This window comes from Eurypyga helias, unplaced genomic scaffold (genome assembly GCF_000690775.1).
Source record: "Eurypyga helias isolate BGI_N326 unplaced genomic scaffold, ASM69077v1 scaffold26799, whole genome shotgun sequence".
Lineage (NCBI taxonomy): Eukaryota > Metazoa > Chordata > Aves > Eurypygiformes > Eurypygidae > Eurypyga > Eurypyga helias.
Genome location: NW_010273090.1, coordinates 8,392 through 24,599, shown reverse-complemented (window position 1 = coordinate 24,599; position 16,208 = coordinate 8,392). Strand labels below are relative to the sequence as shown.

General features: G+C 37.8%; 1 protein-coding gene across 1 annotated transcript in view; it reads right to left on the bottom strand.

Moving 5' to 3' along the window:
- Positions 1-16,208, bottom strand: part of SSBP2 (single-stranded DNA binding protein 2) — a gene marked incomplete at its 5' end in the record, with an annotated part of 36,996 nt that overhangs the window by 14,952 nt on the left and 5,836 nt on the right. Inside the window, 4 exons of the mRNA XM_010159358.1 lie at positions 1,800-1,854; positions 6,341-6,376; positions 8,247-8,295; positions 14,331-14,398. Of these exons, the coding sequence (XP_010157660.1) occupies positions 1,800-1,854; positions 6,341-6,376; positions 8,247-8,295; positions 14,331-14,398 (208 nt within the window). The remainder of the gene's footprint in view (positions 1-1,799; positions 1,855-6,340; positions 6,377-8,246; positions 8,296-14,330; positions 14,399-16,208) is intronic.

Sequence of the window (16,208 nt, the reverse complement as noted above, 5' to 3'; positions counted from 1 at the left end):
ACTGTAACTCCTTTTCCACGACAAGGTGATGTGGGACTTTTGAGTCAGAAGTAGTGAAAGTAAGAAAGCTGAGACCAGACTGAAACGCACTGAAACTGGGAATGCGGCCTGACCTCACTTAGAAATGTATGTGTACATACACTGGGCAGTTAAAATCAAGGTCTTTGTCTATTCCATAATCCTTCTGAGACAGTTTTCTAAGCATTAATTAACCTCGGTGAGTAAATAATCCCGTTGTATGGTAGAGCACTATGTATCACCACAACATTCAAATATGCTGTTTAAAGAAGAGCAGGAGAACAAACAGCTTTTAGCCTAAAGTTATCAAAGTAAAATTAGCAGATAAAAGGTTACTGTAAACATTTGATGAGGTAGAGAACAAGTTCTTCAACCACCAGACCCTTTTTCAACACACACCCCTGCCCTTCCCCATGTTCTGCTGGCTCACGTGAAAATACATCCGGGCTAGCTGGGATATGGGAACCCTTGCAGCTGCTTTGTCTCAGAGGCAAGTAAATACCGAAATTATCAGGTGGTCAATTTCTTAAGTTTCACAGACAGCAGCGCTGATCTACAACTGCAGGCTAAGTTTGTTTCATGTTAAAAGCGACTCTAACTTTTAAGTACCAGCTTGTCACTAATGATAGGAACAAGGAAGCCCTATATTTTACCTCAGGTTGCAATTTTAAAGTGCTGGAATTGTATTTAATGAAGATACTATATTGGTGCAAGAAGTTTTCATGGCCAGTTAGGAAAACTTCCCTATCCTCTTGTGCTGTGGAGGACAGCAAGAACACGTAGGACCTAAGGACTGAGGGGACTGTAACACCACGGAGGTGAACGGGTCCCTCTTAGCTAGTGAAAGTGTGTTACAAAGCTACATACTGACCAAAAGCAGTAACTACTGAATAGTAGGTTACACAAGTTGTAATTAGTTTCATTTTAGCAGATTTCTGATAATGTCCATCGAGGAGGACAGCATCTTCCACACCCTGCAGTTCCATCTGCATATCAGGAGAACACCAATGGAGGGAAACGCTTTCATCTAATTGACCACCTCTGAGCCTTGAGAAGCTAGTGAGCCATTCCGAAATCTCCCATCCTCCTCCATGTTCCCTCACACCTTAGTAGGAATGTGGCCGATCTTTTGCATGGCCAAAATCTCCATGGGGTCCAAGTTGCAAGGCACAGACCACGTTACCTGGGGAAACAATGGGGCAGTTGATGTTCTGGGAACAGATCACTGGTAGGACATGACGATGGCTCCTCTGGGGCCTTACTACTCCATTACAAGACAGAGGAGAGCAACCAGTCTAGCATAATCCTGCTGTCAGTCAGATGACATAGCTGTGGGATGCAGCACATCCCTCAAGAGCCACATGTTGGTCAGGTCTATCACATAGGATACTACAGGGGAAGTTTCACCTGACTCAGAAATCTCCTGATTTCCAAACTGGTAGAATTGTCCCAGACAACATCAACAAAAGCAAAGAAAAATAAAGACTGCACTTTCTTTCGGTTTTCACTTGCTATTGCTGCAATTGTGCAAGAAAAGATGGGCTCAAAAGCCAGAGAAATGAATTGCTCAGAACTGCAGAGATACAATGCTTTGTATTTCTGCAATATAGCAGAGAGAGAAAGAGGGCAGAAGCGCAAGGGAAAAACGGATACAGAAAGTATAAGCCAAATAATTTATCATTATCTGATTCTTTATGAAAATCAAAGTCTGGAAATTAATTTGCGTAGTTCCTAAAATCCCTTGTTATTATCTTTTATTATTTTTGAGTACATTTCAATACCTGCAGGACTAGGCATGATAGGTGTTCCTGGTGGCCCTCCACCTCCCGGAGGACCCTAGAGAGAATAGAAAACGTCAGTTAGCACGAAAGGAAATAATACTGCAGTAAAAAATGGATGCAGTACAAATGAAAAAACCCCCCCAAAACCAGTATTGTGAATGTCATGAGTTATTCTGGTAAAAACATGCACATTTTCTGATAAGCTAATGAAACAGCTCATCACAGATTAAGACAAGGTAATTGGCCAGCAAGCTCTGGCACAGACTTCTGATGTACGTAGGTATACAGACCCAAGAATATCCATTAGTCAGTAACTCTGTGTCACGCTGTGAGTCAGACAAGAGAAATAATTGGACCAGGGCCTAAGACAATTCTATTTAATTCCCTCATCCTACTTTTATTATCACTGGTTCTTCAGCTGGCATTTCTGTTTCGTTTTACTCTGTACACAGTCAATGGTTAAGGAACCAATGTTTCCTAAGCACAAAACAAGGGGATGTCCTTTGGGGAGAGAAGAGCCCAATCACCTTAAGAAAGCATTCTTTCTTAGGCAGAATTGGTATCTCAGTACGATAGGCATCTTAATTATGTCTGCATAATATCCTAGAATCTGTATACATCTGTATACGTAATTTCTTCTCAAATGAATGATAAATTGATTTGAAAAGTCGGGATAATGCTGGGTACAGTCATATCACTTGCCTAGACTGCTAAATCAAAGATAAATAAACCCCTCCAAAAAACACCAAGGAACATCTATTTTCTTAGTTTCAGGTATTTCTGTGTTGCAAATCTGTTTATGACTAAGAACTGTACACAAACAGCTCTGGTTGTTAAATAAGCTTTTTAAGGTTCTTTAAAAAATTCTCCAATGATTTTATTCAAAACATCCAAATTGGTTAGTAAGAAGAGAACTGTAACTTCTTGCTTCCTATGTCTGCAGATCCACAAATATTTTTAAATCACATAAAAAATTACCAAATTCCAGTTTGGGAAAAATGTCTGTGTCAATAAAAGTCAATAAACACTGACTTTCCATAATAAAAATAGACAGATTGGTAACAGATTATTATTTTCATTGCCATATGACTCATTATATTTTTACAGTTTTTGTTATATTTTAAAACAACAGATACACTGTTCCAGACAGGACCATTTTTTCAGTAGCACTTAATATGAAGATTTGGTTGTCCTGTCTGCTTATGTGGACATTGCTGAGACTTGCTATAATTCACTGAGATATTTTGGAAGGAGGCAGAGAACTCTGGGATTTAAAACAACAGTTTCTCAATGGCCTACTTAAAACATCCTATCTTACAAAACATTTAGCAATAATATACTAGCAAACACTATTTTCAGACAACCAAACTCAGTAACGTTTCAGCTTTCTGATGGATCTCGCTCCTCTGCAGGTTTGTCCAAGTAAAATACTTGCAGGGAGAAGCATCCATGTCTGCCAGTGATCAAATCGCAGTTAATTGTAGATGAAACAGAAATCTTTTACCCAGAAGCTGCAGCACAGCCCTGCCGTCAGTCAACATACATCTACCTCTGTCCCCTTACAGACCGCCCCACCTACTAGTTCTTCATCTTGTGCAGTCCCTTGCTCGTGAACTAGAAAGGTCACTGAGGGCATTTTATAAAGTGTGCTGGAACAAAGGATTGCTCCACCATGAAACCCACAGAGCAGCTTATAAAAACCAAGGCATAATCACAACTTTCTTCACACTGCCAGCAGCCATATAGCTTTTCTCCCCCTCCCAAATTACAGCTGAATCAGAAACGAAACTGTTAGAATCAGGCTTGCCAAAATTGTCCGAAAGGCCCATTCAGCTCTCAGGAGTGAGAAATTCCCCCACTGCTGCTGCAGAGCTACAGACTCCAAATTCAAAGGGACCTTTGGATCATATATATGACCCCTTAGGCATCACAAGCTATGGCTCTTTATCCATGTACTTCTGCACTATAAACTCACTAACTTGACTTTTTTAGGTGTACAGGTATTTTTCAGTGTCATATAATCAGGTGCAGAAATCAGTAACTGGTCATTTATTAGAAAAGTTACTTATGTTCACTAATAACTTTTGCACCTAATATTAAATTTGCATTAATCTCACTGTAGATTTTCTTCTCTTGCTATCAACTATTTTCACTCTGAGAATGTGTTATTATGTCTTGAAATTATTTCTCAAAAACTGTGTGATAAACTAAGCAGATTAAGCTTTCAAAGCATGTAGATCCTATGGCTAAAAAGCTGCTTCACCCGACCACAGCTTGTCCCCAAACCCTTGCTCTCTCGGAAGCTGCTGCCCCCAGTTCTGCTTATTTAGCTGTTTGTGTGGCTGGAGTTCATGCGCTCTTTTTCCAAAATGTGGTGAGCCTTTCCGAAGCAAAACTGCTCTCTCAGCGTCAGACAAGACATGCACAGACAAGACGGGCACCGTGCAAGCATTTACGCTGGCAGCACCTCAGCTGCTGCATAACTACCCTCTGCTAGAGACAGCCTCAGCTCTGCTTGGAGCTCCTTCTGCCGGCATCCAGCCACCTATTCTGGGTCACCTGAAATGCGTCAGCAAGGACCTGGTTCTTTAAATGCTTCAATCAACTTCAGTTGTTTTGGACAAAGAGGGTCACTCATCCAAGAAATTCCAGTGGCACCTGAAGGAGTGGGAAGTTTCAGCAGAAGAGTGGGGACAACGAATCAGACAGCAGCCTTTCCCATGGGCACAGCTGGAGCTCACAGAGCACATCTGACCAGAGGGTCAGGCATTTTCTCCCATACTTCAGTCATTTGTGTGTCTCATTCTTGCATCTTTGCGTATCTCTTGATTTCCCTTCCGTGTTGGAAATCAGATACAACACTCCAGCATCAGCCTCATCATAGTCACTGAAAGAGGTAAAATCACCTCTTTACTCTTACTGCTTCTCTTTCCACACACTGAAACATGGTGATGCCCTCTTTTGTCCAAGTCATTTATCCTGCCTGACCTTTGGATTGGTTTGAGTACACCAACAGAAACCTCTACTACAACTTGCATTTTACTTAGGTTTGCTTCTTTAAAGTATTTTTCTGTAGTATCTCCTTTTCTAGTTTCTCTTAAAAAATGAGAATCTGAAAGATCATTAATGTCTAAGGCAAAACCAACAAAACCTCTTCCCAGTAGAGAGAAATTTATGAAGTTCTGCATGAAAGGAACTGGTTTGGAGATCAGCAGATTTGGTCTGTTTCCACTAAACATGTGGCAAAATGACTACTACAGTTATGAACACTTACGAGAATCATAACCTTTTACACGGCAAATCATCTCCATAAAGGACAAAAGAAATTGCTTTTGCCTAAAGAAAAAAAGCCCATCCTTGAACTCATCCTTCAGGTTTAGCTCTGAGGGATCACGTCTGTTATGAAAACTGAAAGTAAGAGAAACTACGTCGCACAAACAGATGAAGAAACACTGGTATGTGGTCCTTACGGTGAAGAACCTCCTATTCTGAGATAGCTTCAGGTCTTATGCTCGTTAAAGCCAATGCCCTGCAGCTGTCTAATGTTCAGATGATAAAACATGAAATATCAAAAGAGAGGTCTACTGAAACCTGACCGACCACCAGAAATTTGGAATCCAACATATATTTATAGTTCTCCCTTGGCACCCTGTGACACCAGTACTAAGCATGTGACAAAAATAGATGAAACAATATGCCTTAGAAGAGTACATCAGAAGTATGGATAATCCAAGTACAACAGTAACAACAACAGTAAAGAACCTAAAAGGATAAACAAAGTTAATCTCTTGGGACAGAGACAAAAACCAGCAGTATATACTCCAAGAAAACACATCTTGTTGATAGGTAAATTGTTTTTGTTAGATTCCAGAGAGAGTGTTAGCATTTCATGTTCTTTTGAATGACAGCTGAATGATGCTGGGCCTATTACAAAGTTTTAACTATTTCATTCTAAAGTACAGACTAAGAAAAACCAGTGTTACCAACTAATCCATAATAAATCAAGGCAATGTCTGTAAAACGAAGACATAATAGACTATGGAGAAAAAAAAGAATTGTGAAGTCTTCAGAAGGTAATAACAAGAATAAAAATTTCCCTTAGAACGTTAGCTATAAGAAGCCATTTGTATATCTCTGGGGAGATAAAAGCTTGTTCTAATCTTCAATTTTTTTGTTTTTGTTTTTGTTTTTTATTTTTTTTCCCCTGAAGAAGTTCAGAAACTCACACACAACATTGTGTTACCAAGAAAACTGGGATTTTTTTGTCCTTTGTTATTGAAGACAACATATTGTATTGGTTGTATAAATGTTTGCTGAAGTAAAATAGCACTCAGGGAAATTTTGACCAGACTGATAATGATTCTAGTAATGAACATCAACATATGCACTGTCAATGGCAGAAAAAAAACTAAAAGTGCAGATCAGATGTTCAGTTCTCAACCAATACACAAGGGTTCTTCTTAACATCTGGACAGCTATTTCCTTGCCTAAACAAAAGATAACATCTATTCTAATAAGCAAACACATGCAAGTGTACTTACTACATAGTTGCCAGGAGATGCTGAAGAATAAGGTATCTGTAATATCGACAGAAACAAAACAGTAATTTCTCCTGCACTGAGACGGAGTCCATACATACATTTATGTACAGCTGTAGGTTAACACTTCTATGTTTAATTTATTTCAAAGACAGAGTTAATGATCACAGAAAAATGCTATAGTTGCCAAAACAAACAACTTTTCAACAACTTGTCCTTTTAAGTATATTCAAGTCCAAAACTAGCAATAGACACCACCCAAATTGAATACCCTATATTTCAATTAAAAATGTTTGCATTTAAGATTACTGTGCCCTGTTAGCCATTCTAATGAAATTAATATGAAAAACATAACTCAGATATTTAAATGTCTGTAGGCTGAGGTCTGATATCTGCTCTCCGTTGTTTCATAAGTGAGGCCTGCATTTTTAACAGCCTGCACCACTTTTTTAAGACACCAAATTGCAAGGTCTAATACCAACCCAGTTCTTGTCTCTACTACAAAAGTCTTATTCTTATTGCGGAAGCCTCAATAAGGTCTGTAAAGACCTGCAGTCCATAATAAAAGGTTAAGCTACAACATTATTAAGATAATAGGTTTTTAAGGCTATAAACTTGGACAGCACATACTTGATTTAAGTGAGTAAGACTTCAGTCATCCCAAGCATGGACTGAATATGTATGTTCTCATATATATTTAATCTTGATTAAAATCTTGACCATGAAAGGAAAAACAACTCCTCTCTTTCACCCTGGAAGATTCTAATTTTGTTTCTTTGCATTATTTTTCTTTTAAAATGACAGTGTTTTATTTTCATTTCAAATTCAGTTGTTGTTATTAGGTACAGAGGACATCTGCAGAAATTCAGCTGCCTGTGAACAGTTGCCTGTTTCCTTCTTTATGACAGCCTTTGGAATTACCCTCTCCGAAGGAGCACGGACCAATGGTATTACAGGAGGATGGGGTAAGAATTTAGTAACCGTACCACCAAAATACAAAATCATGTTGTAGCATAAGCATGTTACATGATTGTAGACAACTTCTCAGCCAACTCCTTTTTACAAATACATCTATTACTGAACTTTTCAATTAATTTCATCAATGAAAATACTTAAACTGAAAAATATCCTAATATTCATTTTAGTTGAGTCCATGCAAAAGAGTTTCAAGTCTTCCCGCCCCCTCCCCAATCAGTATGAGAATTAAAAAATGAAAATTGAGATAATGAAAAACCAGGCTAGTCTGTCAAGCCAGACCCATCCTGTCCAACCACAAGTGCTAAAAATGACACATTTTTTACTAATGGTGTATGATCACTGAATGAAAATGAAAACTTCACCTTTGTGTTTCTGAAGAAATACCAGACACTCTCCTCTTCCTTGCAGTGAAATTGTATGGAGTGCGCTGCTTTTTTATAAAAGGTTTATCAAAATGTCTGATGTCTTGCAAGCAATTGCACTATGATTCCATATCCCCCAGTTAAAATGCTTTTGTTATGTAAAATATTTGAGCACACATTAAGCCGTCTCTTAACAAGCTGTGGTTTCTGTAGAGCTTGCTGGCCAGATAGCATTGACCTAGCTTATCTCACTTGCTCTAAAGGAAAATTGAAATGTGTTTTAAATACACCCCAAGATAACCTTTGTGTTATGGAAATGTTGTACCTGATGTAAAGATGTAGAGCTGTTGTGTGATTATGAACAGAGCTGGGTATTTGCAGGTCAATGAGCTCTCTGTTCAGATCAGCTTTGCACTGTGTGTGCTCTGCATTAGGGTTATGGGATAGAATATGGATCAGGCAGTATTCTATTTGTTGAATGAAGTGGATTTTTTTTTTACCAGTGTATTGATGAGAAACACTTCTCCAACTGTAAGATGATGTCTAATATATATGAAATATTTACTTACAGAATTGGCATTGGTTGGATTTGGCCAAGGTCTACCACCCCCAGGACCCCTGTAACAGAGGATGAAAGATGAGACACAGAACAATCCCAGTCTCCTGATGAGCTCTGAGGATGCAAATCAAAATGATCTGTTCCCAGAGTGAGGCAGGAGATGACTTTTTTCAAACTGGGTTTATAAACCATAACTACAAGAAGTTACAATGTTATAGCAAAACTCTCATTGTTGCATTACCATTATCATTTAATCAGTTTACGAGTTGGTTAATTTACTTATTATTTCAACCCTGCCACTCACAGTTTAAGTCACCCCAGTTCCTGGCTCATTCTGGTACTTCTGTGTTCTTCAGGACAGGACCTTAAGGAGTCCTTTCCTGGTTGCCACACTCCTGAAGGCTCAGTGGAGATGGCACAGTTTTGCATCATCCCAAACACTTGCAAATGTAGGAAATGCCAGACATTCCCCTTTTGTATTCTCAACCAAAGAGTTTGAGGGACATTGAAAGTTTGTGTCTCTTGAAGTGCTTCCCTTCTGTACGTCCAGAGTTTAACTGTGCCTTACACATGTGCGTTACACAGATGCAACAGTTATTGTGCGTCACAGAAGTTTTGCAAAGAGTAAAAACCAAGTTCCCAAATAGTTGTCAGGAGGAGTCCTTTTCCTTGGACTCTGTTAACCTTTTAAAAAATGTCTGGATAAAGTATCATACATTCTACAAAAGTCTACTTACAGTATAGACAAAGGCAGACTCTAAGTGCAATTTTGGTCACAGAAACAGTACACTAGCTCACATAATTAAGTACCTTCCCAAAGAATTGAGGATGCATGAATTTATTGACTATGGATCTAGAATACTGCAAGTATAGCAAGGTTTCATTAGTGAAAGTGATGCTGGTACCTTATAAATGTATTGGGAAAACCTATTTTTTAAAAGAACAAGACACAGGGAAGATGTTGCTATAACCTGTATCTGATGATGATAACAATAACAACAACAATAAATCTCGTGTTAAAAATTTAAAACATGCCATTCTATACACCCACTTCAAGCATATGTTCAGATATGCATCTAAAACCAGTTTGCTACCTGACTACCGCACCACTACCGCCACAGAAGTCACAGAAACATTAAATTCATCATAAAGCAGGGAAAATGGAAATTTCAAACTTTCCAGACATTCTGATTACACTTGGCCAAATGGTGTACGCAGCATTAAGTGGCAGCTCCCCCGCAGGAGGGACAGGAGTGTTTCACAGGCAGAAGACCTGTTTGATAAAGCCCACTGACAAGGCATCAGAGCGGTACTAAAAGCAGACGGGAATGGGAAAGGGAAAAAGGAAAGACTGTCCAGATAGAGCATGCGTTTCTCACAACTCTTGCTGTTATTTTAAGTTTCTCACTCTTAGCTGAGCTCAGAAAAGTAGTTTGGTGTTTAGGCTTCATCTTTTAACAGTAGTGAGGGAATTAAGCCATATGGGAGGTAAAATCTCCACATTTACAGTCATAACATCTCAATAACCATAATTATTCCTGGGAGCATTAAGAACTCCTAGCTATTTATAAATACGATGAAATCACTTTTTGAAGGCCCTGACAACTCAGAGGCAATGCAGATGACAAAACTTTCACATTTAAAATGGCATTTTGGCCTCATTAGCTTCTGAAAAGCAACATTAGCCACCACAGCTTACCAGACATGGGTCAGTGATTTAAATATAGAGAATAAAGCAGGCTCTATTAATGAGTTCAGGAAGTTTTCTATTTTAAAGTCTTGCAAATTTAAAAACTATTAAGTACGTATGTTGCCTGAGGGATTTAACATTGACTCTTATGTTTTTAATTACCTTGTTGATGAAACCATAAAGAAATTAGCCAAACAGTCAAGTGATTTTTTGGGTTTTTTTTTCCCCACTGACATTATTTTTGGAAGGTTGAGAACAGGAATGTAAGTGAAGGTCTTTTCTGCCTTATTTATTGGGATGGCAGGAGGTAAAGCAAGGAAAGGGCGGTTGGAACTAGATGATCTTTAAGGTCCCTTGCAACCTAAACTGTTCTGTGATTCTATAAGGGATTCACAGTACTCATGCTCCTCAGGTCAAATATTCAGCAATTTGTCCTCTGCTACCGATTACAAGGCAAAATATTAGCGTTTTTGGTTGTTTGGTTGGGGTTTTTTTGTGGTTTTTGTCCCCGTTCCCCCCGCCCCCCCAAAATGGTTTTCTTTTTTCTATGTACCATATTTGGTTTATTGGATTCTCTTTTTCAGAGAAATCAGTAATATTTGTAACACCACTGTAAGTCTGTTTTTACTCCAAAATCCTGCATGTATTGGTGTGACATTAACATAAATTTATCTAGCAAAAGTATCAAATGGAAAAGAGCTGTGATGACACTGCAGATTGCTCTGAACTACAGAGATACTAAAAAGCCAACTCAGATACATGATTGGGTTAAGCCACAGCAACATGGAAATGTTGACAGGCCTTCGGAGGAGACTGGGAAACTCACCTTTCATCTAAAAAGCTGTTAGAATTTACAAATTTACTGGAAGCTGTGGACAGCTCTAAGTATAGACTTAGAAAACACTGTAGCAGTTTCTGCTGGAAAGCCATATGGTTTTGCTTATAAAACACACACACAAAAAGTTACCTGTCATTTTTTTCAATGCAATGCAAGCAGGGGTTTTTTTCCCTTTATTAAATGTTTATTTTGGAACCATCAACAGAGGTCATAAAATGCTATTATGAATGTATCAATTAAAAAACAGAGTAATTTATGAAGCATCTATTGGTACCACTAATTAGAGCTGCATTTGTCCTTACAGTTAGTCCTATAGCATTGGTCCTCGTTCTTGAAAAAATAAAGTCTAAAATTTCACTTTCCCAAGGTGCAAATATATTCAACCAGGAAATTAAACTTTTAGACACAAGTTTGTGAACTGAAGTTAAAAAACAAAGTACCATTTTTTTTTCTCTTCAGGCATGACTGAGATATTCTTAGCACTTGAGACAGCACTGCAGGTCACACAGGCCATTAAAAAGTGTCAGTGAAATGCAACACTGCTCCCTGAAATTTGCCGTTTTGTTCTGAAGAGGGCATTTTTCCACAAAGAAAGTAAATGTTACTAAAAATGGCTACACCAAGTTTCAACTTAAAACCTTATAGATAAAATAAAGTTATTTTGCAGAAGAACATAAGATATGTATCAGCTGTTTGAAACAGTAATAATCTGATAGGCATTAGTTATGATGGAGCAAGCAATTATTTAGCAGTACTGCATTTGTGGAGTATATGCTCCTGGACTGAAAAACTGTCTAAAAGCTCTCAAGCTGGTTGTTGCTATTTCTGACAATAACGAACACTTTTTCATCCAGAAAAATGTAGAATTATATTTGGCAGATATTCTGCTCTTAACCAAAACAGCTTCCTTTTGCACTTTCTGAGGAGAAAAAATACGGATTTTAAATGGCAGCTGTTTTTGTAGAGTACATATCTTTATATTTTAACCTTGCCAAAAATCCAAAAATATTGAATAGAACACTGAAAAACTTTCATGTAAGAAAAAGACATGGCCATGTAGAGACAAATATATGTTACTAAAATGCAACAGCGTTACATATTGTTATTCTGCTTCCTAAAAAAATGTAGCACACCAAATTACTTACAATGTGCATTAGCTAAATTGTAAAGGGATAAAAACAAAGAACAGGTTTAACACAGTTGGGTCCATCTACTGCCATTGCGTGCAGGTTGTCCTTGGATGCACTCTGACTGATCTTGAATGCCGGAATTAACCAGACAAGGAGTCTTCACTAAGGTTTTGGTGTAAGGACAACTTTGACAGCAGTAACTTTACAGTAAGAAAAAACTCTGATGACCTGGAAATACAATCAAAAGAAACCCTGACCACAGTAACCCCTTTGTTTACCTTTTGATCAGTATATTTCACTTCATTCGACAGAGGAAAAACAATATCCTCAGTCTGACAGTAAAGAAGTTATTCACACAGTCAGGCATTCAACAGTGGAGCCCCTCACAACCGTCTGTGATTCAGTATGTAACACAGGTCAGGATATGCTATAGCGTGATGTTCCAGTACTAGCACTTTGGACTCTCTTATGCCTCCATAACCATCGCTTCACATCTTGTTCTTCTCAGAAGATCATGTACTATATCAAAGTTTATGAATTTCCCAAGTAAAGGACTCCAATTCATGCCGTCCCCTTCAAGAGCACATACAACTTCAAAAGAAAATTTACTTCCTGTATCACCGAATTAAAAGGAAACAATCTGTGTGTGTTTCCTGGCTTAACACAAGACGAAATGCGCTTATTAAATGCTGAAAAATGGAAATGTTAGTATTTCAACCCATATTGTCTTTTTCTGACAGACCAGGAATTATTTTTGTCATCCAGGAACCTGTTTTCTTATTTTGCCTATGTAAACTCTCATTTTTGTGGATAAGTAGCCTCCAAATACCTTTCTCATCCTCATTCTTACTTCTACACCATTTTATTTTAGAAGGTTAATTTTCTTTTCTTGTAATACGATCTCCCTCTGAGGGCAATCTCTGTGGTGCTTATATTACACCCACACTTTACTTCAAATATCTAAATATATTTTCTACATCAAGTTTATTTAAAATAAGAAATGCCTGCCCTTGGGAAGTTTCCCAGAATGGTGTCCACTATATGATGTCTGATAAAGTGACACTCAACTTCAGATTTTTACTTGCATCAAGAATTCAAGGTATGTCTGGAAATCAGAAGAAATTAAGGATATGGTGATAAGATATTTTTAAAATAGTATTATCTTCTTCAATACCTCTTTTACTTTTTCAGGCTGGTAACTCTTTACTTGAAATGAAAATTATCATCTCTCATTTATGTTTCCTATAAAACTGAAGAGTAAAAATGGGTATCTATGATATGATAGCAAGCATATATAAATCTTTACTGTGCTTTCTGAGTCAACCACCTGAAAACTCATTCTTGAAAGACAAAGGTGTAAAAGGAGTAAGAAAAGAACATGCGCTCTGCTTTAGGTTGTAAGACATTCTAGTGTCTTCAGAGCCTGATCACCATGCTGCCTTTTGTGCCCACGCAGGGCCACGATAAAGAATGACTTGATAATCTCTGGTCTGTGGTATGCTGAAAGGAACTATAGCACCCCCTAAAAATTTGTGAATCTCTTAAGACAAAGATCTAAATAATACAAAGAACCACTCCCCCTTCCCCTCCCCTCCCCACCTTGCTAATAATGTAAAGAACTCCCAGCAAGCAAATGATTTATCTGAAGTGCAGAAGATTGCTCATGTTGGACCACTTGCTAAGCTAAAAAACTCAGCTTAAAGACATCTGAAATTTTCTTTGAAAAGGGGGGTTATCTACAGGTATAAAAGGAATAATATACTCCCATAACTAAATCCATGCCTGGAATAAATCAGTGTATCTTAAAGGAACTCAGTCCATATCAATTTTTACCAAATGACAATCCAGCCCCAGAAGTACACAGAAACACTGTAAACCTTACACCTGTATCTGTAAAACTCTTCCATCAGTTTAGAGTGGAAAAAAAAGTAGTTATGGAAATAAAAACAGCAACAGGGAGAGAATCATCCACACTACTTCTTTCAAATATGTCTTTTTATATAAACAGTTCTAGACAATGGTTTTATTTTGCCAAAATTAAGTACTTCTTTATTCTGCAGACAAGAACCTTACTTGTAACATTCTTTATAAGATTATTTAATCAGTAAAAACATAAATGCAAATAATGTAATTTTTAAAAAAATGCATGCAAGGATATATCTATGACTATACTGAGAAAATATTCCCAATATATGAACTTTGACCTGTGAAAGAACCTGAATATTTGTACAGACTTAGAGGGACAGGAAAGGCAGCTCTAAGAGATGCATGCAGAGGGAAACTGCTGTGGGTTCACTTTTCAAAATTGCAGTTACTGGTCAACAAAGCATGTTACTTATCGAAGCATGTTCTCCTTGTCTTACGTATCCCAAATGTTACTTCTACAATGAAATAATGATTCTTCTAAATATTGTAAGATTTTATTATTGTGCTTACATGTTCATTCCAGGCATCCCCGGGCCACCTAAAGCATTCAGTGGGGGTCTCATTGCACCTCCATAGTTCTGCAATGATAACCAAGGGTCAGACTACCACAAAACAAAAAAACAAAACCAAAGAGGAGGGGGAAAGAAAGGACAGCAGGTTAATGATATCCCTATATAACTGCTGACTGGATAGGCCAATGTAATTCATTCTTTCAGGAGTTTCCATTGTTGACTTAAAAAAATAATATTAACCCCAAGGAGAAAGAATTACAAACAATAGAAATAGACTAGCAACACTTAAAATGTCAGTTGTTTCACAAGGAATTATTTACACATATAGAGGTGATGTCAATGGCCAGCAAGAGGCAGGTTTTATATATGCAACTTCCATACCAAGGCAGCTCATTCAAAATCAGAAACCTGGACTTTGATTCTAAGATTTCTACATCATGGAATTTAAATAGAATTATTTTAATTTATTTTGTTAGTATATCAATAAAGGCTTGTAGAAAATTACACCATATGATATCACTTCTATAATATACAGCATAATCATTGTATTTCTCTTCCAATCAGTCAATTCTTTTAAGTCTATGGTAACTAAAATGAAAAGTATTTAATATGATGATGAATGTCATAGCAACGCCAACAAATGAATTGCCCAATGCCTATAATTTCTGAGTTTATGCTCTGATATTACGACAGTTAATATTTTTAACTATACTATTTACATGAAAAACTAGATTATAGCTGTTTTTATCCAGAGGAATACCAGCAGAACAGTCTATCTCACCTCACAATCATAATGCACTCCCTAATCTGTATTAATCCTGCTACATTCTTCTGGTATTTCAGAAGAGTGGATAATAGTAAATTCTCTGAAATCAACAGCTGTGCATTTTGTTGGGTGTGTGTGTGTGTGTGTGTGTATGTGTGTGTCAAAGAAATTATTTACTTATTAAAAATTTAGGACATTGTTGCAGTCCATTTTGCAGTAATAAAACTAATACACTCTATTTCAGGTATAGGATACTACAAACTGCATCAACTATGTCACTCAGGCTTATGGGTGTTCTCTGTATTGGTCTGATTCACAAAACCATGTAAACATGAAGTCACGAATGCACGGGAGAAATACAACGGTGATATTCAAAGTGTGGGTCTGGTACTGTTTATACCTTAACTGATATGACATACCAATTATTATAACTGATCTATAACTAGGAGAGGAGGTTTTGTTGCTGTAAACAAAACTCCCAAACTTAAATTTTCTTCTTTGTTAACAATCCTGAAAGTGTCCCATCGATAGCTGTTTTGCCAGAATACAGCTAGAGGCTGCAAACGGATGTCCTCTTCCAGACCCAACCGTGCCATCTGAAGATGGTATTATCCACAGCTGCTGGTCATCAATCACTACTCACTCCTGACATTTTGTGTGCAGCCCGTAGGTGTGCACACTCAGGCAAAAGTCAGCCAGATTAACTCAAACCTCCTGTTCAACCTAGGGTTATATCCTAGATGATTTCGCCCGAGCAACTCCTCTGCCAGACCTGTAGGGCAGTGGGTAGTCCAAAGAGCTGGGCACAGTAACATCCCCAGTTAGCACTAATGGATCTGGAAGAGAACACAGTCTGACTGTAACAGAAGAGCAATTCCCTTCCTGTTTGATTTCATTTTTCCATCTTGATGTGGAGGGCTGAGCCATTCTCCCCCTTTGGTCTGTCTGGTATCCTCCCTCTTTATTTTAATTCAGGAATAATTTCTGTGGGCTGGGGTTAAAGGTTTCTATGGAATTGTAGAGGACTGGAAGAATCCTAATCAAATGTACTTCTAACTCTAATTACTGCTAATTCTAATCAACTGTACTCCGTCCTAAAATAAGAGCGCT